The following is a 26,738-nucleotide window of genomic DNA, read 5'->3' as shown; positions in this document are numbered from 1 at the left end:
TTGATCTCACCCAATTACTTCCTTGCTGGAAGAAAGGCTTCCAGCTGTCCGGTCGATCTCCATACAGCATGATGTACTTAGTCACCCAATCATAATAGGTACTATAGGTCCCTTGAGTGGCCACTCCCATTATTTTATATTTCTGCTTTAAATCTATTTGAAGCCACGGCTGCTTATCACCTGGAGCGGGAGACCACCCACTGCTACCTGCGAGACAAAGAGAGAGCAGGGATAGGTAGAAAAAAAGCGATGGAAAACTAAACAAAGGAACACCATGGAGACAATGAGAGAGGACAATGCGAATATGTTGGGAGAATGTAACACTATTAAATAAAGACCATATCTGTAATCAGCAGTATTCAAATGAAACCCAATAGAAGCTGTATTAATTATTTTAAAGAAAGATGCTACAAAATAGGTAGAAACAATACCTATACATTAGTAAAAGCTGTAATAGGTACAAATACAATTTGGGACAAGATTATTTTAATAAATGAAATATGGTTAAATGATTAAAAATTGTTTTGTATTTTTCATTCATTGGCAGTGATTTGAATACACTATCTGTAACCAGATGGATTAAATGACCAACTGTCAATAATAAATTCTAATCAATGCCAGTTATTGCACACTGCATGTATATTTATTTGACGAATGCAAAACAAGTTGTTTTCTGCAGCTTTTAAAGGGACACTAGTGAAAACAATTCTGAGGTTATTAAGACTAATCGATAAACATACTCTCTGGTAAAAACAAACAAACAAGTATACACTACGACTGGGCCAATCTGAAAGCAGAAGCAGCCACTTATCAGTGTATACATGGTGTGTGTGCACCAATCACGTCATGCACATTTCTATGCAGATATCAAAGATAAAATAGGCTAAGCAGTCTTTTTTTAACAGCAATTATAGTTAAGCTTAGTAAGCGACCTATATTATGGCTATAACTTTGCACTTGTTCTTCTTTAGATTGGTGCCCTTTTTCCCACCCACTATATCTATATGAACCTTCCAAACTATACTTACCATAAAGACGTGCAAAATTAGCGCTATAAAGTATAGAGTATCTTGACGAAGCATCAAAGGATGTGAAATACAGAGGGGAGATAAGGTCATTGTAGCACCATTCTGGAAACAAATACAAATAGAAAATAGAAATTACAAAACATGTTTTATCTGATTTAGTTTTTTTACTCAGAAAAAGGGATTTAGTTTTTAGGTGCTTTTTTTTTTTACCAATAAAACAGTTTTCTTATGGATTGTATATCTATAGTATGTGTATATTGTGCACCCCCTCTATTCCCCCAAAAGTCATCACCCTGTAAAAGTAACAAAAGTGTTATTCCATGTTTCTCTAATCCAGCAATTACATTTTTTGGGGGCAAATTACAGGCATATAGCGGAGACATGAATAACAAGAGACATTAAAATATTATTAAAAATCAATTAGTGACTAGGAATAGGAAACCCCAAAATGTTCTTTCATGATTTGGATAGAACATACAATTTTAAACAATTTTCCAATTTACTTCTATGATCAAATTTGATCAATTATCTTGTTATCCTTTGCTGAAAGAACAGCATTGCACTACTGTCCGCTAGCTGAACACATCTAGTTAGCCAATCACAAGAGACAAATGTGTGCAGGCACCAATCAGCAGCTAGCTCCCACTATTTTCGGATATGTGCTTATTCTTTTTCAACAAGGGATAACAAGAGAATGAAGCACATTTGAAAATAGAAGTGGATTTAAAAATGTCTTAAAATGACATCCTATATCTGAATAATACAGGTTTAATTTTGACTTTCCTATCCCTTTAAGCAGCAAGTGTTAGATTCTATGATATCTAGAAAATTGATTTTAATGGAGAATGTTACATAGAAATAAATGTTGATCAATCAATGTTGTTATGGCTCTATAATAAAACTAATTTGTCACATGATTTATTTTCTGGTTAGATCTTGTCTAAAAATAAAAAATAAAATAAAATTACTAATACATTTAAATACAAGAATAATAATTTTTTTATTATTAATTAAGCAGCTTAACGGTACTAGCAATAAAGGATTAATTCTAAGTTTATAAATGTCTGTTAAATAAAGTTTTATGTTCTGTTTTAAGCATTATTCTTTTAATTTGATATTTAATATTATTTGTCAACATGGATAACAATGAGGTTAATCACAAATTATTGCTTGATAATTATTAGCATTTAAAACAGCTGATGAAGAACACTTTTCCTTGCTGGTATTATAAAAATGAAACATGTTTTATTATTTGTTAGAACTTATTATTGTATCGACAATAAATCCAAATTTGCAATACTTAGTAAATAGAGCAGCTAAAGGAACTTATAAAGTCTCAAAATTGCCTTTTTTTACTTCTTTACTAAGTACAACAACATTTGGTGTGTCAGTATAGATTATAACTTAACTTAATAAAGATCTAAGTATTTAACATTAAGAGGCCTATCAAGCTCCGTATGGAGCTTGACGCCCCGTGTTTCTGGCGAGCCTGCAGACTCGCCAGAAACACAAGTTATGGAGCAGCGGTGACAAAGACTGCTGCTCCATAACCCTGTCCGCCTGCTCTGATTAGGCGGACAGGAATCGCCACAATTCAACCCGAATGCTCTCCGCATTCAGAGATATCTTGTGGACCTGATCCGCACTGTTGGATCAGATCCGCAAGACATTTGTCAAATAGGCCTCTAAGTGTGTCTGGAATACTTAAAGGGACAGTCTACACCAGAATTTTTATTGTTTTAAAAGATAGATAATCCCTTTATTACCAATTCCCCAGTTTTGCATAACTTACACAGTTATAATAAAATACTTTTAACCTCTGTGATCATCTTGTATCTAAGCCTCTGCAAACTGCCCCTTTATTTCAGTTCTTTTGACAGACTTGCAGTTTAGCTAATCAGTGCCTGCTCCCAGATAACTTCACGTACACAAGCACAGTGTTAGCTATATGAAATACGTGAACTAACACCCTCTAGTGGTGAAAAACTGTTAAAATGCATTCTGAAAAGAGGTGGCCTTCAAGGTCTAAGAAATTAGCATATGAACCTCCTAGGTTAAGCTTTTAACTAAGAATACCAAGAGAACAAAGCAAAATTGGTGATAAAAGTAAATTGGAAAAATGTTTAAAATTACATGCCCTATCTGAATCATGAAAGTTTATTTTGGCCTAGACTGTCCCTTTAACTTTTAATGATTGAGCATCACCATGTAAAAAGGATTCCCAAAGGAATTGCATGTCATGATAAAGGGATAGTTGGTTTAATTTGAGGTAATACAATCTTTCCAAAATCAGGTTCTTATTGACTAGGTTTTTCCATTCAGGTATGGTCGGCACTTGCGTTGCTTTCCATAATCTTGGGATTAGTTGGTTGGCTGCATTAAGCATAATTTGAAATATGTGCTTCCTTATTTTGCATGAGATGTTGGGGGGATGACTAAGCATTATCGTTTCTGGGTTAGGAGAGAGATGTGTGCCCAAAGTTTTATTAATGTTATCAAAAACGCAAGACCAGAATGACTTTATGTGAACGCACTCCCACCAAATGTGAGAAATATGGCATTCTTGTTGACAGCCTCTCCAGCATAGGCCTGATGATTTTTTATAGATGTATTTTAATTTAGCTGGTGTCAAATACCACCTCATCATTATTTTGATGTTTGTTTCCATTGCTTGAGAGGAGTGACCTGAGTGAGATACATTATTAAATCTAAGTGACAAAATTTGGGGCGTGGAAGTGGTATTAAGTTCCCTGTCCCATTCTTTTGTAAATGAAGGAGGGTGTGGAGAGTTATTTGATAGAATAAGTTTATAAAGTTTTGAAATTACTTTGGTGTTGTTCTCCCTTGTGATACACATTTGTTCAAAAGATGTAAGGTGTCTTGTAAGATCTTTTTTGGACCTATGGGTTAGTATGTAGTGTCTGATCTGATGAGGTTTAAGCCATGAGGTGAGGAAGGGGTGCTCTAAAGCATCAAGTTGATGTTTTGATTTAACGTTATTCTCTTCCGTTTCTAGATGTATAGGTAATGACCGCAAAAGTTCCAGAGAGGAAAGGGTTTCAAAATTTAGGCCTGGGATGAATTCCGGATTGTTTAGAAGCGTGGTGAGCGGTGAGTATTTGGTGGAGATTTTGTTAAATGATTTACAGATCAATCTCCAATCAGACCAAGTCTCATTGGATATGGATGAAGAGGAGATGGAGTGATTGCTAATGAACATAAGGTTCCAGCATATACTGCTTAGAGTATGGTGAGCTGACATGGAAGATTCAATTTGGGTCCATCTCTTTCAGTTAGGCCTTTCATAATTACACCATTCTACTATTCTTTGTAAGGAGATTGCCAACTTATATGAGTGTAGATGGGGTACTCCCAAACTTCCCTTGCCAGGATGCCTAAAGAGATTGTTTTTATTGATACCTTGTGGTCTCTGGCACCATATGTAGTCATTTATGATTCTTTGTAGTGTGTCTATATCTTTTAGTATTCCCGGGATTTGGACCTTCTGGAGTATATATAGGGCTTTAGGTAGTAACACCATGTTAGCTGCATAAATTCTGCCTAGCCAATAATTGAATTTTGGGAGCGAAGAGGAGGTTAATTTCTGGAATTGTGAAATTAGGTTCCCATGATTATACTTGCGCAAATCTGAATTGTTTGGAGTTATACAGATTCCAAGGTATTTTAGGAATTTCGTTTGGAGCTTAAGGGGGCACCTCTTTTTTAAATTATCTAGGGTTTGTTTTGGTAGGTAATAGGTAAATACTCTGACTTGGACATGTTTACCGAAAAGTTGGACAAACATCCAAACCGAGAAAGTTCTGTGAGGGCGGATATTAAGGAGTCTCTAGGGTTGGTGAGCATTAGAAGTATGTCATCCGCAAAGATAGCTAGTTTATGTGTTTGGTTGCCAGTTTTGATCCCATGTATTTGTTTGCTCATTTTAATTCTATTGGCCAAGGGTTCAAGAGATAAAATAAAGAGAGGGGAGAGAGGACAGCCTTGTCTTGAACCATTTCGAATTTCAAATTGATCCGAAAGGGTGCCATTGATTTTAATTTGTGCTGTGGGATTGGTATTTAGAGCAAGAATTTTTTGAATAAATGAGTTAGGGAAATGGAAGCGTTGCATAGTCGCATAAAGGTAAGCCCAGTCAAGTCAGTCAAATGCCTTTTCAACATCAGTGGAGAGGAAAATGGCCAGGATCTTATGTAGGGTGATGTGTTCAAGAAGATTAAGGACTTTAACCGTGTTATCTTTTGCTTCTCTATGTGGGTCAAAGCCAACTTGGTCTTGGTGTATGATTAGGGGAAGAATATGATTTAGGCGAGTGGCTAAAATTTTTCCATACAATTTTAAGTCCACGTTCAAAAGGGATATCGGTCTGAAGTTCGCAGGTACTGTAGGGGGTTTACCAGGTTTTGCAAGGACAGAAATATTAGCTTGTAGCATTGTGTCCGGGAAGGGGAAGGTGTCTGAGATAGAGTTAAATAGGGTCGTTAGGTGAGGGATAAGTTGTTTTGCAAATGTTTTATAATAAAGGCCCGAGAAGCCATCTGGATCTGGGGCTTTGTTTTGTTTTAAACGTTTTATTGCTTCTTGTAGTTCAGAAGGTTGAATGGGTTGATCTAAAAGTTTACATTGTTCTGGGGTTAATTGGGGGACTGGAATATCGTCTAGATATTGTTGGCACTTTTGTAAGTGGGCAAGGTCGTTCCTGTTTGGGAAAAGGTTATATAATTTATGGTAGAACTCCTTAAACTCCTCTGCTATAGCTTTGGTGTCTTCTATTTGAGTGCCCTGGGGAGAATTGATTGAGTGGATATATGTTTTCTGTTGTTGTTTTTTTAAGGCTAGAAGTTTCCATGGTTTATTTCCCTCTCTGTAGAAGTTTTGTTGAAGGTGGAGTAGTTGTTTCTGAGCTTTGATTTGTAACAAGGTGCTTAACTTCTCTCTTTTTAATTTAAGGTGGTCTAAAATAGTGTTGTCAGTAGGATGAACCTTATGAGCAAAGTCTAGCTCAGTGATTTCTTTAGCCAATAGTTCTGTTTCTTCTCTATTTTTTTGTTAATTTGTGCTTTTACTTTTATGAATTCTCCCCTTATGGTGCTTTTATGCGGCTCCCATAAGGTGGCAATGGTAATGTCTGGGGTGTTATTTATGGAAAAGTACGATTTTATGTGTTTATTGAATAGTTTTATCTGAGCTGTGTCTAGTAAAAGAGATTCTTCCAGTCTCCATTGAAAAGTTTTAAAGGGAGATGAAGGCCAGCTGATAGTGCACGTGACTAAGGAGTGGTCCGACCAGGATGTGTGCCTTATGTTTGATTGTTTAATGTGAGATAAAACTAAATGATCTACTAGAACATAGTCTAATCTAGAGTAATTACGGTTAGGGTGGGAGAAGAAAGTAAAGTCTGATTTTTGGGGATTTAAGTATCTCCAGACATCATGTAGCCCTAGAAGCTTGAGCTTCTGCCATATATTTTGAAGATTTTGAATTTTTGTCCTGGTATTGGGATTTGTGCAATCAACCAGGGAATTTAATGGAATGTTCAAATCCCCAGCCACTATCAAGGAGGCCCTACTCTCCTTGATAATTGAATCGGATATCGAGGTTATGAAGCCATCTTGTTGCTTATTAGGATCATAAACATTCACCAAAGTCACTGGTTTACCATATAGGAGACCCCTTAGACACAGGTATCTCCCCTCTTTATCTGTGACAATATGAGTTTTGGTGAAAGGGAAGGCTCTGTGGATCAGTATACTGACTCCATTGATTTTTTTATTTGTGTTGGTACAGTGAAAATGCTGAGGGTAATGAGGTGAGAAGTATTTGGGTATATTTTTTTATTTGAAGTGAGGTTCTTGGAGCATTAAGATATGACCCCCTCTTTTTTTAGATCTAGGATGGCCATTCTTCGTTTATTGGGGCAATTCAAACCTTTTGTGTTTTGTGTAAGGATAGGAATGTCTTGCAGAGAATGATTACCCATTAGGTGGTAATTGAGAACGGTGTGCACAAGCTAACCGACAAAACAAGATTTTATCTCGGTATACAGTATGAGTACACTTGGTATGCGTTAAGAATAAAAGAAAAATACAATAAAAGGAAAAAAAAGGAACAAAAAACAGAGAATACAAATTGTAAACAATATATAGTAAACATATTCTTACCTTACAGGAGAAAATCTCCCAACTGTATGAGAACAAGAATTAACAAGTAACATTTGAGGCCTCAATTAATGGGTTCTATCATTATAGCTATCTAATGGGAGGGTACAATTACCATAATAACCTGTTGATGAGAAGTAGGTTAGACAAAAGCCTATTGACAGACACTGACATTTAACTAAACTGTTTCCATATATATGGCAGAACTAAACAGTCACCTAGGCATTGTGGTTCCATCTTTATGATGGCTATTGGTTAAACAGAGAGATTACAAGATATGAGCAGCTTTCAGCCCTTTTCCGCTGGTAGAGAGTGCAGGGGGGAGAAGCTCTTCGTGATTTCTTTTGTTGGGCCTGCATCTATCCCTTCCTCTGAGGTAAAGGAACTAGTCCCTCTGCTCTGGGTTGGGCTTCTGGAGATACACTGTGTGCAGAATTATTAGGCAAATGAGTATTTTGACCACATCATCCTCTTTATGCATGTTGTCTTACTCCAAGCTGTATAGGCTCGAAAGCCTGCTACCAATTAAGCATATTAGGTGATGTGCATCTCTGTAATGAGAAGGGGTGTGGTCTAATGACATCAACACCCTATATCAGGTGTGCATAATTATTAGGCAACTTCCTTTCCTTTGGTAAAATGGGTCAAAAGAAGGACTTGACAGGCTCAGAAAAGTCAAAAATAGTGAGATATCTTGCAGAGGGATGCAGCACTCTTAAAATTGCAAAGCTTCTGAAGCGTGATCATCGAACAATCAAGCGTTTCATTCAAAATAGTCAACAGGGTCGAAGAAGCGTGTGGAAAAACCAAGGCGCAAAATAACCGCCCATGAACTGAGAAAAGTCAAGCGTGCAGCTGCCAAGATGCCACTTGCCACCAGTTTGGCCATATTTCAGAGCTGCAACATCACTGGAGTGCCCAAAAGCACAAGGTGTGCAATACTCAGAGACATGGCCAAGGTAAGAAAGGCTGAAAGACGACCACCACTGAACAAGACACACAAGCTGAAACATCAAGACTGGGCCAAGAAATATCTCAAGACTGATTTTTCTAAGGTTTTATGGACTGATGAAATGAGAGTGAGTCTTGATGGGCCAGATGGATGGGCCCGTGGCTGGATTGGTAAAGGGCAGAGAGCTCCAGTCCGACTCAGACGCCAGCAAGGTGGAGGTGGAGTACTGGTTTGGGCTGGTATCATCAAAGATGAGCTTGTGGGGCCTTTTCGGGTTGAGGATGGAGTCAAGCTCAACTCCCAGTTCTACTGCCAGTTTCTGGAAGACACCTTCTTCAAGCAGTGGTACAGGAAGAAGTCTGCATCCTTCAAGAAAAACATGATTTTCATGCAGGACAATGCTCCATCACACGCGTCCAAGTACTCCACAGCGTGGCTGGCAAGAAAGGGTATAAAAGAAGAAAATCTAATGACATGGCCTCCTTGTTCACCTGATCTGAACCCCATTGAGAACCTGTGGTCCATCATCAAATGTGAGATTTACAAGGAGGGAAAACAGTACACCTCTCTGAACAGTGTCTGGGAGGCTGTGGTTGCTGCTGCACGCAATGTTGATGTTGAACAGATCAAAACACTGACAGAATCCATGGATGGCAGGCTTTTGAGTGTCCTTGCAAAGAAAGGTGGCTATATTGTCACTGATTTGTTTTTGTTTTGTTTTTGAATGTCAGAAATGTATATTTGTGAATGTTGAGATGTTATATTGGTTTCACTGGTAAAAATAAATAATTGAAATGGGTATATATTTGTTTTTTGTTAAGTTGCCTAATAATTATGCACAGTAATAGTCACCTGCACACACAGATATCCCCCTAAAATAGCTATAACTAAAAACTACTTCCAAAACTATTCAGCTTTGATATTAATGAGTTTTTTGGGTTCATTGAGAACATGGTTGTTGTTCAATAATAAAATTAATCCTCAAAAATACAACTTGCCTAATAATTCTGCACTCCCTGTATGAAGGTTTCTTCCAGATGTGGTGCAGGAATGTCGAGCTCTTTGCAAATACTCTGGATGTATTTGGTTGAGGAGTAAAGAATCCGTCTGCCTCTCCATAGAGTGATCAGGTGGAAAGGATAGTCCCACCTATAGGGAATATTCATTTTCCTTAGAAGCGTTGTAAGTGGTTTTAGCTCTTTTCGGTTTGATAAGTCGGCATATATCTGGATGTCTGAGTTTTCGTATCTAATAGGCTTTTGTTCTCTGGCAAGTTTCATCAGCTCTTCTTACACCTGAAAGTTGGTGATGCGGACTATAACGTCCCTAGGAGGTTGGCCATCTTGTGGCTTGGGGTGCAGGGCCCTGTGTGCTCTATCTATTTAAATTTTTGATGGAGATTTTCCATTCTTTAGTGAACTGAAGAAATCTTGTAGATATTGCTCCAGATCTGGAGGTGGGATGGCTTTAGGAATCGAATAGTATGCCGCCTGCTCCTGTTTTCGGCATCATCTATCTTATCCTCCAATTCTGAGATCTTGGAGTCTTGTTTCTGGATGAGCTTGTGCATATCCGAAATGGCTGTTGCATGTGTGTCTTGTGTATTTTCAAGATTTTCGACTCTGTGTCCTATTTCAGAAATATTTTTTTTGAGATCAGAGATGTCATCCCAAATGCATTGCTTGACGTGCAATATTAATTAGGAGAGGTCTTTTTTAGAAGAGAACGATTCAAAAAGAGCTGGAGGGATGGTGATAGATCCAGAGGCTTGATCAGACTCAGAATCAGAGGAGCTTTGAGGAGAGTCATGATTTATAGGTTCTGGTTCAACTGAGTTCGTAAATTTAGACTCTAAGGTCTTAAAAAATGTATTTACTGAGTGAGATGAGGTTTTCAGTTGTTTGGGGTTTCTGCTAGTTTTATTACCCTTTTTAGGAGACATTATTAGGTTTGCAGAATTCTATTTATCCTCCCTGTATCTTGATAGATTTTATATTGGAGTACCAGGAGGAGAATGGTGGGCGGATGATAGAGGAACCTTGATTTCTAGTGATATTGTTAGTGTGTGGAGCATTAATATCTGAAAATCTGTATTTAATCCTTAGAAGAGATTTTAATGAGAAGAGGGGAAATCCCTTTTCTTCTGTGCACTCCTGTTATGTGGCCAGTTATGAAATCCCCATATTAAGTGCAGCCTAGGTTTCTGGAGATCGCACTTAGGTTGTTGGAAGCATTAACTTAAATATAGCAAACAGCTCTGCATTGTGGCTCTCATTTCTAGCACAGGTGAGATATATAAATGTCTTTAACGTTTGTGATGCAACTTGCCCACCTGATCTACTTATTTTATACCGGGAGACCCGCTGCGCTATTACAGATGTGTTGCGCAGATATTTAAGAAAATAGGCTGTGGCCTACTCTGGGGTACCAGAGACTTGCTTCTCCTGTGGCGGTCTAGATGTGGAGCAGTTTGGGCTCTTGGCGGAGGTGTGTGCGTTTCTCTAATCGTTTTGACCGATCTGCTGCCGGACTCCCGTGCCCAGTGACTGCTTAAAAGTTTTGTTGGTGGGACAGAGGCCGCAAGGTCCGGTGGCGTTAAGCGTGTGGGAGATGTAGCGTTGAATCCTTTTGAGGTCAGTGATGCTTAGTCTGTCATCCCATTTGATTTAAGGGACTCAGGAGGCTCGTCGGATACTGCCTATGTCGCTCTCATATAGACAGGGCTTTGGAGCTCGGTTAGGAAGCAGCCATTTCCTTGGCAGGCTAGCTCTGCCCTCGTAATTAATATTTTTAATTGTATTAATTGTCAAATTAAATGTGTTGCAATGGAAAAATCACTAGAAACCTAAGTATAATTAGGTAATATTTCTGTAATGTTAAAGGGACAGTCTACTTGAAAAATGTTTAATGTTTTAAAAGAAGTTTTATCATTCAACAAAGAATACCAATAGAATAAAGTAAATTTGATGATAAAATTAAATTGGAAAGTTGTTTAAAATAGCATGCCCTATCTGAATCATGCAAGTTTAATTCTGACTTGACTGACCCTTTAAGTTACAATACTGTTGTTTTTTAAAACGCAATTAAATAGTACGCTTCTGCATCTTCTCACTGCCTGTGTCAGGTTCTTTGTATCCTGGGTGCGCTATTCTTAGCACCAGTCTCTTTGTTGCCGGATTGTTTGATGGTTTTTGGATTAACCCTTTGTTTGCAGCCTGTCTTAACCTTTTAACAATTTTACAATTTTTTTGCTTCACGATTTTGTACTGTATCTGCTCATCTCATTATCTGAACTACAGCCTGAAGAATCTGAACTATTGCCTGAAGAATCTGGTATGTTGTTCCTGATTATTGCTGACCCGGCCTGTCGGCTATTCTACTGTAGCATTCTTATTACCATTTATCTTGCTCTGGGTGTCACTTTGAGTATTACTGTTAAATGGTCACTACTCAGCCTACTGGGTCCTTATGCTTTAGTATTTACAAGGCTGTGAGCTCTTCTACCTGTCACTTCACCTGACGCTGGTATAAGATGACTATCAGTCAGTCAATTGGAGTGATGAATGAACTTCCTAGCAGTCCCGATAGCAATCACATCAGCACAAACAAGATTATTCTTTGGAGTTGCAGAGTATTTGTTGGTAATCTAGATTTATGGTTCGGTTTCTCCAAAAACAAGACCAAAATATGTGTGTTTTTAAAAGATGTAATTTTTCCTATGAAGTATCATATGTTGTGATCTGCAGTCACTATTAGAAATCTTGTGAGATGCGAAATGTAAAAATATATAAAAATATCTATATGTTACAGTAGTTTTTTGTTTTTTAAACATTGTGTTGCATTTTGGTTGATTTCTTTTATGTCTTTATTTTTCTAATGCCATTATCCTGCACTGAAAACCCTATCCTGCGCAGGGAAAAGTAAAAAAATGTAAGCGTCTCCATTGCTTTAATAGAGCAAATTATACAACTTCATGCACTAACAGTGGACAGCGTGAGATAATTTTGAATGCTGTCATTGTGATCATAGAAGTTGCTGTCACAGAATTTGTGAGATATTTCCACACAAGCCTCCAAAATTGTGCACATTGATCAATTAGAATAAAAAATTGTATAACTTTTATTAAGATAAATACAAATGCACATGCCAACTATACCTATAATGCTCCTGTTCAAATGGTTTTAATAATTATTTTTATATCTAGAAAGGGATCAATCAAAACACTTATAATGTAATTGATAAACCTGTTAAATTGCCATCAAGAACAGACCAAAAAAAACTTTTTTCATGACTAAAAGATTTTTATCTGTAGGGCCAATTTTTGATTGCGATCTTTGAAAGCAATGCTGACAATATTAAAGAAAGAGATACAGTGGTGATGCCCCATGTTTTCCTGCAGGCTCGCCAGATACAGCAGTAATGAAGCAGCGGTCACAAAGACCGCTGCTCCATAACCCTTTCCGCCTGCTCTGAGCAAGCGGACAGACATCTCCGGAATTCAAGCCGATTAAGTACGATCGAGTTGATTGACGCTTCCCTGCTGGTGGCCCATTGGCCGCGAGTCTGCAGGGGGCGGTGTTGCACCAGCATCTCTTGTGAGCTGCTGGTGCAATGCTGAATACGGAGAGCGTATTGCTCTCTGTATTCAGCGAGGTCTGGCGGACCTGATCCCCACTGTCGGATCAGGTCCGCCAGACTTGGTTAAATAGAGGCCTATAAATTTTCTGCCTGCTCTGAGGCGGTGGACAGAAATCAACCCGATCGAATATGATCGGGTTGATTGACACCCCCTGCTAATGGCCGATTGGCTGCAAATCTGCAGGGGACGGCATTGTACCAGCAGTTCACAAGAACTGCGAATGCAATGATAAATGCCGACAGTGTATGCTGTCGTCATTTATCGATGTGCAGCGGACATGATACACTACATCGTATCATGTCCGCTCGCACATTAATAAATTGACCCCAAGGACTAAAGCAATTAACTCAGTGGGATGTAAAGCAGCCAATTCCGAGGCCCTTAGTCACACTCCTGAACCAAAGACACACAGCCAGAGGACCTTAACATGAGGTGTATACTAAATATGAACTTATGAGGCAGCAGCTTTAAATCCTGTATAAAATACTGCAAGATGAGACAAGTGGAGACTTGTGAATATGGGCAGCATGGGCATTGTTGCACACAAATACAAATAACTTCTTCCACTCTCTTTTTTATGATAAAATTTATTTTGTCATCTCACATAGATTATTATAATTTATTGGCGATTTCTTGATGATGATTATTTCTGCACTGCTGTTACTGATGCCATCTACATTCAGCAGCTTTCAGAAACAAGTGTTACCGGTGTTCTATTGAAAACTCTAAGATGTCAAAAACTTCAAGATGACGTCACTTCTGATGAATGCACTCATCTGATTGGTTGTGCATTCTGTCACTCACAGAGACACAAGCCAATCAGATGGGCTGTCATCGCCTACCTTCACTATCTATTTGCCTTCGCCTGGGGGGTTCAAGGGGGGCGGATGACAGAGGATCGGCGGAGCAACCCCCAGACAGAGGCAAAAACAGATAGTGAAAATCCAAAACTCACTGGAAGTGACGTCATCTTGGAATTTTCAATTTCTTGTTTTCGACAGAACACCGGCATACAATGTGTTACTTCTCCTATAAAGAACCTTGATGATGTCACTTCCAGGTTTAGCTTGGATGGAAGTTTTAGCTAAATGAAGTTAGTTCCTTGTCAGCTTAGCCTAGCAGTGGGATCTTTGATTATTTATATATGCAGCATTACAAAAGCAAATGTTTAATAACAGGGCTGGCCTGGAACCTATTATTATGCTTGTCTATTTGTTTCAGCCTTACTACAACATTTTTAAAAGGATTTAGAAAATTCCACTCCTACTGCAATATTTACTTCCATGCATTGCTGTAAGTTGTAGTCTTTATATCTCAGGATCTCTCTGGTCAGATAGGCAGTGGTATAATCTGGGGCCCATGTCAGACAAGCAGTCTATAAACATGCAATGGAGCATTGATGGCAACAGGAGCTTGAGTGAAGCAAGCAGTGAGTAAATATGCAGTCGAGTACCAGTTTTCCCATGTTTTGCTTTTTTTTGCAATAGCACTAAACAAAGTTATGCACCTAGAGTGATCGGCTGTTTTATACAGTTCAACTACCTTTTCACGCAGATCCTTTGACAATTCTTTTGCTTTCCCCATGACTCAGAATCCAGAATCATCAGTGCAGCACTGGATGAAAGATGCAAGGGTCTGTCAGGAGTCCAGAAACTCATTGACCTTTTATACACACACACTAATTACAAGCAAACAGATCACTCGTGTGCATGTTATCAGGCCAAAATCACCAGGGTATGTAAACTTTTGATCAGGGTCATTTGGGTAGTTTCTGTTGTCATTATGATTTAAAAAGAGTAAACACAGTTGACTGATAATAAATGGCTTCAGCCAAACACTAGCCATGAGTGAAAGAAAAGTTTTTGTGTTATCATTCATATTCTCTGAAAAATGGCCAAGAAATCATAAATTCTGCCAGGGTATGTAAACTTATAAGCACAACTGTATATATATATATATATATATATACACAAGAGTACAACGGTCACTCATGGACCTTAGTAAGGAGATGATGGAATGGACTAGTTAAATGTTATGTGAGTAATTAAGATTATGATTGTGGTATTTTGCGAGAGAAACAGTGAAATAATACTCTGAGCAAAATTAAACTTGCCAGTATATAGGTGTGTGGGGGGGGGGTATATTAATGACTGAGTGACGGGTTTAGAATATAGATATAGTGTTAGAAGGCTATGCAATTTTAGGCATCTAGAATCTTGTAGATATATTAAAACTAACGGTGACTATAAGGATATATCTTCATGTATAATATACTCCATATAGATATTTATGTAAGATAGTGTCTTATACTGCAACCTGTATATGACATACATACATTTATGTACAATCTTTTTTTAAGTATAGTTATTAAACTCACAAGGCAAGAAGTGTATCAGGGTGCAAGAGCTGTTAGTAGCCCTTGGGTGCAGCCATAAAGATGATTTTTGATATTGACTGCAAGGGGCTCAAATGCATATATCTGGAGACAAGGGCCTCTAGTTATCAAACCGTCAAGTCAACCTCAAATACGCTGGAATTCCGCAGCATATTTGTGGCGAGGCTGATTCGCCTAAGTTATCAAGCCCTACACACCGGCAAAAGTAGAATATAGTGACGTAAGCTTCGATCCGCCGGACTCAGTCCGACACAGATCGATTCTTACGTCACTCCAGATGTTTCAAACGCAAGTTCGGCCCAATGTGACTACTTTTGGAAGTTATCAAATGACTACCAGGTACGCTTGCCACTTTTCCGGCCCAGCGTACCTGTTTTTCAGGTTAACTCCTAAACCGCCGCTCCCGGAGCCCACCTCCACTCTAATAAACTTATTAACCCCTAAACCGCCGCTCCCGGACCCCGCCGCCACCTACATAATACCTATTAACCCCTATCCTGCCCCCCCTATACTGCCGCCACCTATAATAAATTTATTAACCCCTATCCTGCGGATCCCGGACCCTGCCGCAACTAAATTGTTTAACCCCTAAACCGCCACTCCCAGACCCCGCCGCCACCTATATTAAACTTATTAACCCCTAATCTGCCCCCCCCTACACCATCGCCACCTGTAATAAATTTATCAACCCCTATCCTGCCCCCCCTACACCGCCGCAGCCTATAATAAAATTAATAACCCCTAAACCTAAGTCTAACCCTAACACCCCCCTATCTTAAATATAAATGAAATAAATCTAGATAAATATTACTCTTATTAGATTAATTATTCCTATTTAAAACTAAATACTAACCTATAAAATAAACCCTAATATAGCTACAATATTTCTAATAATTATATTGTAGCTATTTTAGGATCTATATTTATTTTACAGGCAACTTTGTATTTATTTTAACTAGGTAGAAGAGTTATTAAATAGTTATTAACTATTTAATAACTACCTAGCTAAAAGAAATACAAAATTACATGTAAAATAAATCCTAACCTAAGTTACAATTGAACCTTACACTACACTATCATTAAATAAATTAAATTAACTACAAATACCTACAATTAAATACAATTAAATAAACTAACTAAAGTACAAAAAATAAAAAAAAACTAAGTTACAAAAAATAAAAAAAACTAAGTTACAAAAAATACAAAAATATTACAAGATTTTTAAGCTAATTACACCTTATCTAAGCCCCCTAATAAAATAAAGCCCCCCAAAATAAAAAAAATGCCCTACCCTATTCTTAATTACAAAAGTTAACAGCTCCATTACCAGCCCTTAAAAGGGCCTTTTGTGGGGCATTCCCCAAAGTAATCAGCTCTTTTGCATGTAAAAAAAATATAACCCCCCCCAACATTAAAACCCACCACCCACGTATATATTGTATCATAATTTTAATTTTCAGATGAGATTTGGTTGAGAAACCTGAACATTGAGTATAACTTGTTTTAACTATTAATTCACTTATATTTATGTTTTTGTCACCTTCATTAATTATTAGTATAGGAATTTGAGGAATTTGGTATATCACACATTAATTGAACCTTTTAACACATTTATAAAATTCTTTGATTTATTTAATATTATTGCACTATATTGGCACTTTAAACTTTAGTATTTAATTTTAGTGATTTATTCACCAACTTAGTTACATTTTGATTGCCTGATTGCCTTTGGCGCCCCCTACAAACCCACATTTACATATTGTAAACTGTGGAATTATTAGTGAGAGATTCCACCAGTTAGGGAGGCATTTAATCTGGTATAGGGTTTATACAGTTTAACAAATTCCAATATAAATTGAAGAAGCTTCCCTGGTATTTGATCAACCGATCATAGAACAAGAATACCCCAATATCCAGAATTATTTATGGCAAATTATAATCAAGGGGACCTCACATCTAGGCTTTAAGAAGCCTTTGAGATAGGGCAGCCTAAAATCTTTCCAGGATTTCAGCAAATAGTTGAACAGCAAATCTGCTTAGCTAATGGCTGTTCCAGTGATGCTGAACGCCAACAGCTATGACAACGCCTGATGGAATACCAGGATATTTTTGCTAGGGATTCTTATGACTGTGGGACTACAGACCCACACATTGCAAGAATCCAAACAGATCCCAATGCACCACCTGTATTTGTTAAACAATACAGACTCCCTTTAGCCTCATATGATTCACTTGCAGAAATCATAAGGAACTTGGAAGAAATGGGTATCATCAGACAGGGGCACAGCTCCTATAATAACCCTATTCTAGGCATTCTTGATTGTGTGCAGGGATATTGGACCATAAAGGTACATGAGGAAGACCAGCATAAGCTTGCATTCTCCTTCCAAAAGGTTCAATATGCATTCATCCGGCTTCCATTTGGATAAATAAATTCAGGACATGAATTTGCTGTATTCATGCATAAGGCTATGCCTGATGCACTGGAAAGAGGGACGTTATCTTATGTTGATGATATGTTAATCAAAAGCATGGACTTTGAAAAACCCATCACAGAGCTTAAATATGTCTTCAACCAACTTAAGGTGTCAAATTATCCCTACATTATCCCTACAAAAAACCCAATGGTGCCGCACTCGGGTCAACTTCTTGGGACATGAAGTTACTGCTGAAGGGTTAAATCCTCAGAAGAAAAAGGTTGAAGCCATAATAAATTCTAAGAACCCCACTAACTTAAATGAATTAAGATCATTCCTGGGTATGACAAATTATTCTCGCAAATTTATCGATAATTATGCAGAATTAGCTAAACCACTGCTACATCTTCTAAAGAAGGATGTAGTATAGAACTGAGTGAGGCTCAAGAGACAGCCATAAGAGAGCTGAATAGAAAGCTCACTTATGAAACTTGCTTAGCTTTCCCTGAAGGCGGTAAACCTTTCTACCTAGAGACAGGATACACAGATGTAAGTGTTTTATAATAAAAGCATGATAATTTAAGCAAGTCATTGCTTCTGCGAGCAAAACTTTATCCCCAGTGGAAATAAAATTTAGTGATTGTGAAAAAACCCTCTTATCTACTGTATGGGCTCTACAAAATTTCCGCAGCTACATACAGACCGAGAAAATTATTGTAGAAATGGCCCACCAGCCTTTGCTATATTTGCAAAGTAAGAGAATAAGAGATGGGTACCTGTCCAATAGCCGCATAATAGCTTGGACTCTTTCCTTACAAGGCTGGCCTTTAGAAATTCGCTATAAGCAAAACAAAAAGAATCCAGTCGCACATGCGCTTGCTGAGCTCCATGCCTGTACTACTAAAGATCCTGGGGAAGAGTTAATAGAACATGATTTCCTAGAGGAACAATTGCTTTCCCCATATAAAATATACAATGAGGACCATTGACAAACATTACCTTGGGTATATGTTGATGGTTGTTCTTACCATGCCACCATTGATAATGAGCGCAGATTAGTCACTGGCATTGGTATAGCTTGGGCAAATGGATTCCCAAATTTTTCTGTAGGATTCAACATTGGACCAAGTTGCAGAATTAACTGCTGTTCTAAAAACCATTGAGATGGCTATTGAACAAGGTATTCATCAATTTGTGATCATTACTGACTCAAATTATGTGCGTGACAGTTTTGTTGAATACCTTCCAACTTGAAAAAAAAAATGGCATGCAGAAAACTAACAACAAACCAGTCAAACAGGGTAAGTTCTGCGAAATTGATAAATTAGTAGTTTCCAGTGGGTTAACCATACACTGGAAAAAGATCAAGTGTCATTTCAGGATTCTAGGTCCTGATAAAGAAGGCAATGATCTTGCAGATTCATTAGCCAAACAAGGAGCCATAACTGGAGAGCTCCTCAATATTGACAACTTAATGGGTGCAATTCAGGTAGAGGCCATTACCAGAAATCAGGCTAAACAACAAAATGAGCCTAACCTGGTACAATGGAGTCAGGATTCACCTAGTGAGGACCTGATCACTGGTCAAAAAGAAGATCCCATTATAGGTATTTTCTATAAACATATAGGAAATCCTGAGAACAACCCCATCTCAAAAAATGACTGTATTGGCAAAGAAGGTCTTAGAGTCTTAATTAAGTCCAAATCACAATTCAAATTACAGGATGGTTTGTTCAGTAGAACCTCCAAAACAGGTATCCAACAATGAGTGGTACCTACCAAGTTCAGAGGTCTCATGCTTCAACATGTCCATGATGCTTCCACTTCTGGTCATCATGGTGCCAAACTAACATATGAAATATTGCATGACTATGCCTTTTGGCCGCATATGTTGAAGGATGTTCAAACTTACTATCAAGGCTGTTTAATATGTCCACAGTAACAACCCACTGCGCCAAAGCATAGAGCGCCATTGCAGAAAAGAGGGATGGTAATGCCATGGTCAGACATACAAATTGATTTTATTGGTCCAGTAACTAGGTCATTAAGAGGTAACAGGTACATGTTAACAGTAACATGTCTGTTCACTAAATGGGTAGAGTGCTTCAGTGCACCTAATAATAGTGCTGAAACATGCGCAGCATTGCTCATTAACCACGTGTTTTCCAGAATGGATTACCCCAGAGAATCGAATCCGATCGTGGAACCAACTTCACTAGTGATGTGATGACAAAAATGTGGAAAATACTAGGGGTTAAAAGAAAGCTCCATGTAGCTTATAGAGCTGCCTCTAGTGGTGGTGTAGAGCGTTACAACCAGTTCATGGTGAGAATCTTCAAAAAGTTTATGAATGAAACAGGTAAAAACTGGGATATAAAATTACTGCTAGTCCTAATCGCATTAATAGCAAAACCAAGAAGTGCTACAAAGATGTCACCACTGGTAGAAGAATGGTTCTATCTCAACATTTACTGTACCAGACATCAGACCAGAATTTAATAAACGCTGCTACTACGCATCAATATGTGGAATATTTAAGGAAGGCTCTGCAATATGCTTTTGCATTTGCTCTAAGGAACATAGAGAAGTCCGCAACTGCAGCTAAAACTTATTATGACCTCAAGACTTCCAAAAAGGAATATGAAATTAATGATAACATTAATTTTTTTAACTTTGGAAGAGACCAGGTTAAGGAGAAGAAAATGGAAGGGTCCTTTTGTCAGTACTGCCAAAATATCTCCAGTTGCGTATAAAATTAGGATCCCTAAAAATGATACCTTTATGGATAAATGGGTGCATATTAATCAGCTGCAAGCATGCCATCCTAGGTCCCAACTTCAAGTCATAGAGGGAGAATGAAAGGTCATTTCCCTAAATGCACTAGAGAAGTGGTGTAGTTTAAAGATGAATAAGACGTCTAGCTAAAGAGCATAAATATGAAGATTCAAAAATAAAGAACTCTCTGCTGGTAAGACTAATGCATATACTGTCAGTAGACTCACCAACTACCACTGGATTTCAGTCAATTCCAATATATGTGTCCCACATATCTTAAAATTGAAAGGGGGTTTTATGTTAGGGTATTGGTGAGTGAAATTTAATTGATATATATATATATATATACCAACATATTATATATGTATTACTTCAATGTTATATGAAATGCTTAGACCATTGATAAATGCCAATCCATTTGTCAAGATTCCAAAGCTAGACTCAGAAATCAAACCCCTCTCTCTATACCCAAATACACAACTCAGAGTTCAAAACAGACATTTGTCAGACTCTAAGATATATCACATCAGAGGACCTTTTTTGATCACTGCCTGGAAATGTGTAATCAGATTCCTATTAGATCACCTGACCCCCTGTGGGGAGGGAGACTAGAAGTCTAAACCAAGGGGCAGAATTTTCAGGATGTAGAAATTAGCACAGGCATATTGATAAACAAATGATTAATCACATGGACTCCCTGAGCCTTCTAAATACACAGATAACCAGACGGTTGGCAGTTTAAATCTTGATATTAGCAGGAGAAACTTAAGTAAGTATATTTAAATTTTGTGTAAGCTGAAAGCATATAATATTACAACTTTAAAACTTAAATATATGAATGATATAATTATCAGATCTATTTAAAATACTCAGATTATATAAATAATATATATATTGGTCTGGGAGATATACCTGTATGCCTGATATACTATATTAGATACTGTAAGTGTCTGCTGTATTGAGTGGGTAGCTGTATTGATGAATTTAAAATATTTGATTGTATTTCAAAATAAAAATACATTTATTTTTCTTTGTTTCAGGAATCTTGTGCAAAAATGAGGTTCCAAATATGACTAGTAGATACTGGTATATAAATGCCTATGTAATGTGTGCCATGAATTGCATCATATAGTTTTATGCACTTAATATTAAGGGGATATCCACAGACAGGCAATGTATTCCTATTAGATGGAGTAAAAGCAGATATTATGGGGCATATGTATCAAGCTCCGTATGGAGCTTGATGCCTGTGTTTCTGGCGAGCCTGCATGCTCGCCAGAAACAGCAGTTATGAAGCAGCGGTCACAAAGACCGCTGCTCCATTTCCTGTACGCCTATTGCGGACAGACATTGCCGGAAATCAAACCGATCGAGTACGATCGGGTTGATTGACACCCCCTGCTGGCGGCCCATTGGCCGCGAGTCTGCAGGGGGTGGCGTTGCACCAGCAGCTCTTGTGAGCTGCTGGTGCAATGCTGAATACGGCGAGCGTATTGCTCGCCGTATTCAGCGAGGTCTGTCGGACCTGATCCACTCTGTCGGATCAGGTCCGACAGACATTGATAACTATAGGCCACTGTATATACACTATATCTATAATGATATTAATTACTACAGAATTACATCAGACTGCTACTCACAGGGTATGTATATGATATAAGATGATAACTGGAAAAGGTGGTGATATTATATCAGAATATGAACTAAAATATTAATTAATCTCATACTGAAATTATGAATTAAAATCCTTTTCAGTCCCTGTATAGAAACATGACTTTTGGGTACATCTCTTAAGACATTATCAGTGGGAAGTATATATATTTATATATATATATATATATATATATATATATATATATATATATGTGTGTGTGTGTGTGTTGTATGGATTTAATGTTGTACACAGGTCTAGTGTTTAAATGTATAACAATACATACTAAATCAATATACTCATGCTTAGTCTTAAAGTGTACGTGCTCAGTTAAGCCAAATAGTTTTTTGAGCTAGAAAATATGTATTAAGAAACACTTTAAAAATATATAAGAAAATATATTTCTCTGTAGTATTTTGCAAACAAAGCTACATTTCAGTTGCCTGTTGCCTTCGGTGTGAGGTGATGTTGCCTTCGATATGAGGTATTGCGGCCAAAAATATTCAATTAAGGGAATTGAATTACAAAGTGGCAATTCCCAGTAGCCAATGAGAAGCTAAGGCTGCACCCAGAGAATGTTCCATTGGGTGATTTAGAATTGAAGGTGGAGTCGGTGACAGACTAAAAAGACTATGCAAAGAAGGGAAGACAAACAAAACACACTTTGGTTTGGGGCCTGACTTGGAATAACTCTCTTTTGGAAAGAGAGAAAAACCTCTGTGTTTCTGATACCCTGTTTGCAAAAAATGCCTTCACGTATGACTTTGGAAAACTCTGATTGAAAAAGCTGAACTCTCATATTGGTTACTAGTAATGTATTAAGCGTTTTGATGTTTTTATATTTTTATGTTTTAAAGCGAAGATATTCTTTATTGTTGTAGTTTAATTGAAGCTGGTATTTAAAGAGGTACTTTATAGTTGCAATCTAGTATTAAATAGACCAGTGTTTCATATATTAAATATACTAGCGCTAAGTCAATTATTATTGAGAAAAGGGTCAAGCATTAATATTTATAAATTTGATTGAGTTACTGTGATATATTTTAAAAATTGCATCTTTTATTGTGGTTAAATCTCTGTTTAATTATTTCAAATATTACAAGACTATTTTGGGCCAAATAGTTTAGTTATATTTTTCTGGAAGTTCTATTAGATTTATTGAGATTTGGTAAGATTTGTGTTGAAATATTTGGTTATATTCTTTACTAAGCATTGTTAGAAGTGATGTCGCGAACATAAAAATATGGGTTCGCGAATGGCGAACGCGAACTTCCGCACAAGTTCGCGAACCGGCGAACCGCCATAGACTTCAATGGGCAGGCGAATTTTAAAACCCACAGGGACTCTTTCTGGCCACAATAGTGATGGAAAAGTTGTTTCAAGGGGACTAACACCTGGACTGTGGCGTGCCGGAGTGGGATCCATGGCAAAACTCCCATGGAAAATTACATACTTGATGCAGAGTCTGGTTGTAATCCATAAAGGGCATAAATCACCTAACTTTCCTAAATTGTTTGGAATAACGTGCTTTAAAACATCAGGTATGATGTTGTATCGATCAGGTAGTGTAAGGGTTACGTCCGCTTCACAGTGACAGACCAAACTCCTGCAGCGGGTACAACATCATCGTCATAACACCGTACGTCCATGTGTGTAATGCTGCCTGACTGAGACATATCCCTGTTATCTACATTCTCTGGCAATAATAGTTGCGCATCACTCATTTCTTCCAACTGATGTGTAAATAACTCCTCTGACAGATCAAGTGAAGCGGCTGTGGTGCTAGTGTTGGTGGTGGCGGCAGACGGGCCAGTGGTAACTTGAGAGGTGCCCGAAGCTAAGCTGGAGGAGGATGGTGCGTCAAGGTTCCGAGTTAAAGCTGTAGAAGATTGGGTGTCCTGTGTTAGCCAGTCAACTATGTCCTCAGAACTTTTCAAGTTCAGGGTACGTGGCCTCTGAACACTGGGCATTATTCTAGGGCCAAAGGAAATCACAGCACCAGGACCATGACGGCCCCTGCGGGGTAGCCTGCCTCTGCCTGTCATTTTTTTTCCATTAGTGGTACTATGCGTGCAAGCTACTGTGACAACAGATATGAGTGGCACTGTGCACTGGCAGAAGTTGGCAGAGTAGACGCTGTAGGCCTGACACACACGCTTGCAGACAACTAACTGCTATTCAATCTATTACAGTCAAAATTTTATTTTTTTTAATGTACAGTACTGTTACACCAGATATGAGTTGCACTGGTGTGACACTGTGCCCTGGCAGGCACTGAAAAATCTGTTACACATATACAACCACCAAAAAACAACCATGCTAAATAGTTTCTAAATTTTGTCCTGAGTTTAGAAATACCCAATATTAACACGTTCTTTGCTTTTTTTTGCAAGTTATAGGGAAATAAATACAAGAAGCACTTTGCTATTTCAAAACCACTTTTTTTCAAAATGAGTGCTAGTTACATTGGAACCCTGATATCTGTCAGGAATACCTGAATATTCCTTGACATGTATATATTTTGTTTTAGAAGACATCCTAAAGTATTGATCTAGGCCCATTTTGGTATATTTCATGCCACCATTTCACCGCCAAATGCGATCAAATAAAAAAAAATTGTTAACTTTTTCACAAACTTTAGGTTTCTCACAGAAATTATTTACAAACAACTTATGCAATTATGGCATAAATGGTTGTAAATGCTTCTCTGGGATCCCCTTTGTTCAGAAATAGCAGACACATGCTTTCTGGTAATTAGAAGGCCACTAAATGCTGCTGCGCATCACACGTGTATTTTGGCTAGCAGGGAAGGGGTTAATTAGGTAGTTTGTAGGGAGCTTGCAGGGTTAATTTTAGCTTTAGTGTAGAGATCAGCCTGACACATCAGACCCCCTGATCTCTCCCAAACAGCTCCCTTCCCTCAACCACCCCACAATTGTCCCCGCCATCTTAAGTACTGGCAGAAAGTTTGCCAGTACTAAAATAAAAGGTTTTTATTTATTTTTTTAGCATATTTACATATGCTGTGGTGTAGCATCCCCCATTAGCCCCCAACCTCTCTGATCTCCCCCAAAACAGCTCTCTAACCCTCCCCATCTGCTTTATTGGCGGCCATCTTGGGTACTGGCAGCTGTCTGCCAGTACCCAGTTTGCAAAAAAAGTATTTTATCCGGGTTTTTTTTTTTTTTTCTGTAGTGTAGCTTCCCCCCCCCACAGACCAACCCCCACCACCTGCCTGATCTTTTTTTTTTCTAATTGTTATTCCTTTTTTTTTTTTTTTTAATTTTCCACCAACTTTTTCTGTAGTGTAGCGGTTCCCACCCGCCCCCTCCCCGTGCACGCGCCCGCCCACGCCCTCCCGTGCACGCGCGCTTATGTGCGCGCCCCCGGACATCCCCGCCCACGATCCCGCCCCCCTCCACTAACTGCTATTATTTCACAGTCAAATTTCTAGGTTTTTTTTAACCCCTTAAGGACCAAGGCCATTTTTCAATTTCTTTCCCTTAAGGACCAGGGCTATTTTTACATTTCTGCGGTGTTTGTGTTTAGCTGTGATTTTCCTCTTACTCATTTACTGTACCCACACATATTATATACCGTTTTTCTCGCCACTAAATGGACTTTCTAAAGATACCATTATTTCCATCATATCTTATAATTTATTATTAAAAATATTATAAAATATGAGGAAAAAAATGGAAAAAAACACACTTTTTCTAACTTTGACCCCCAAAATATGTTACACATCTACAACCACCAAAAAACAACCATGCTAAATAGTTTCTAAATTTTGTCCTGAGTTTAGAAATACCCAATGTTAACATGTTCTTTGCTTTTTTTGCAAGTTATAGCTAAATAAATACAAGAAGCACTTTGCTATTTCAAAACCACTTTTTTTCAAAATGAGCGCTAGTTACATTGGAACCCTGATATCTGTCAGGAATACCTGAATATCCCTTGACATGTATATATATATTTTTTTTTTAAGACATCCCAAAGTATTGATCTAGGCCCATTTTGGTATATTTCATGTCACCATTTCACCGCCAAATGCGATCAAATAAAAAAAAATTGTTCACTTTTTCACAAACTTTAGGTTTCTCACAGAAATTATTTACAAACAACTTATGCAATTATGGCATAAATGGTTGTAAATGCTTCTCTGGGATCCCCTTTGTTCAGAAATAGCAGACTTATATGGCTTTGGCATTGGTTTTTGGTAATTAGAAGGCTGCTAAATGCCACTGCGCACCACACGTGTTTTATGCCCAGCAGTGAAGGGGTTAATTAGGGAGCATGTAGGGAGCTTGTAGAGTTAATTTTAGCTTAAGTGTAGTGTAGTAGACAACCCAAAGTATTGATGTAGGCCCATTTTGGTATATTTCATGCCACCATTTCACCGCCAAATGCGATCAAATTTTAAAAAACGTTATTAATGTTAGGTTTCTCACTGAAATAATTTACAAACAGCTTGTGCAATTATGGCACAAATGGTTGTAAATGCTTCTCTGGGGTCCGCTTTGTTCAGAAATAGCAGACATATATGACTTTGGCGTTGCTTTCTGGTAATTAGAAGGCCACTAAATGCTGCTGCGCATCACACGTGTATTATGGTTAGCAGTGAAGGGGTTAATTAGGTAGTTTGTAGGGAGCTTGCAGGGTTAATTTTAGCTTTAGTGTAGAGATCAGCCTCCCACCTGACACA

The 26,738-nt window shown here is 38.0% G+C and overlaps 1 protein-coding gene across 1 annotated transcript in view; it reads right to left on the bottom strand.

Annotated features, from left to right (window-relative positions):
• The window catches only part of CNTNAP1 (contactin associated protein 1), a 258,073-nt gene that overhangs the window by 163,730 nt on the left and 67,605 nt on the right, over positions 1 to 26,738 (bottom strand). Inside the window, exons 2-3 of the mRNA XM_053699377.1 lie at positions 1,029 to 1,130; positions 11 to 207 (exon numbers count right to left, since the gene is read on the bottom strand). Coding sequence (XP_053555352.1) covers positions 11 to 207; positions 1,029 to 1,130 — 299 coding nt within the window. The remainder of the gene's footprint in view (positions 1 to 10; positions 208 to 1,028; positions 1,131 to 26,738) is intronic.

This window comes from Bombina bombina, chromosome 1 (assembly GCF_027579735.1).
Source record: "Bombina bombina isolate aBomBom1 chromosome 1, aBomBom1.pri, whole genome shotgun sequence".
NCBI classification, from domain to species: domain Eukaryota; kingdom Metazoa; phylum Chordata; class Amphibia; order Anura; family Bombinatoridae; genus Bombina; species Bombina bombina.
Note: the sequence above shows the minus strand (reverse complement) of the source record. Positions and strands in the feature narration are given on the sequence as shown.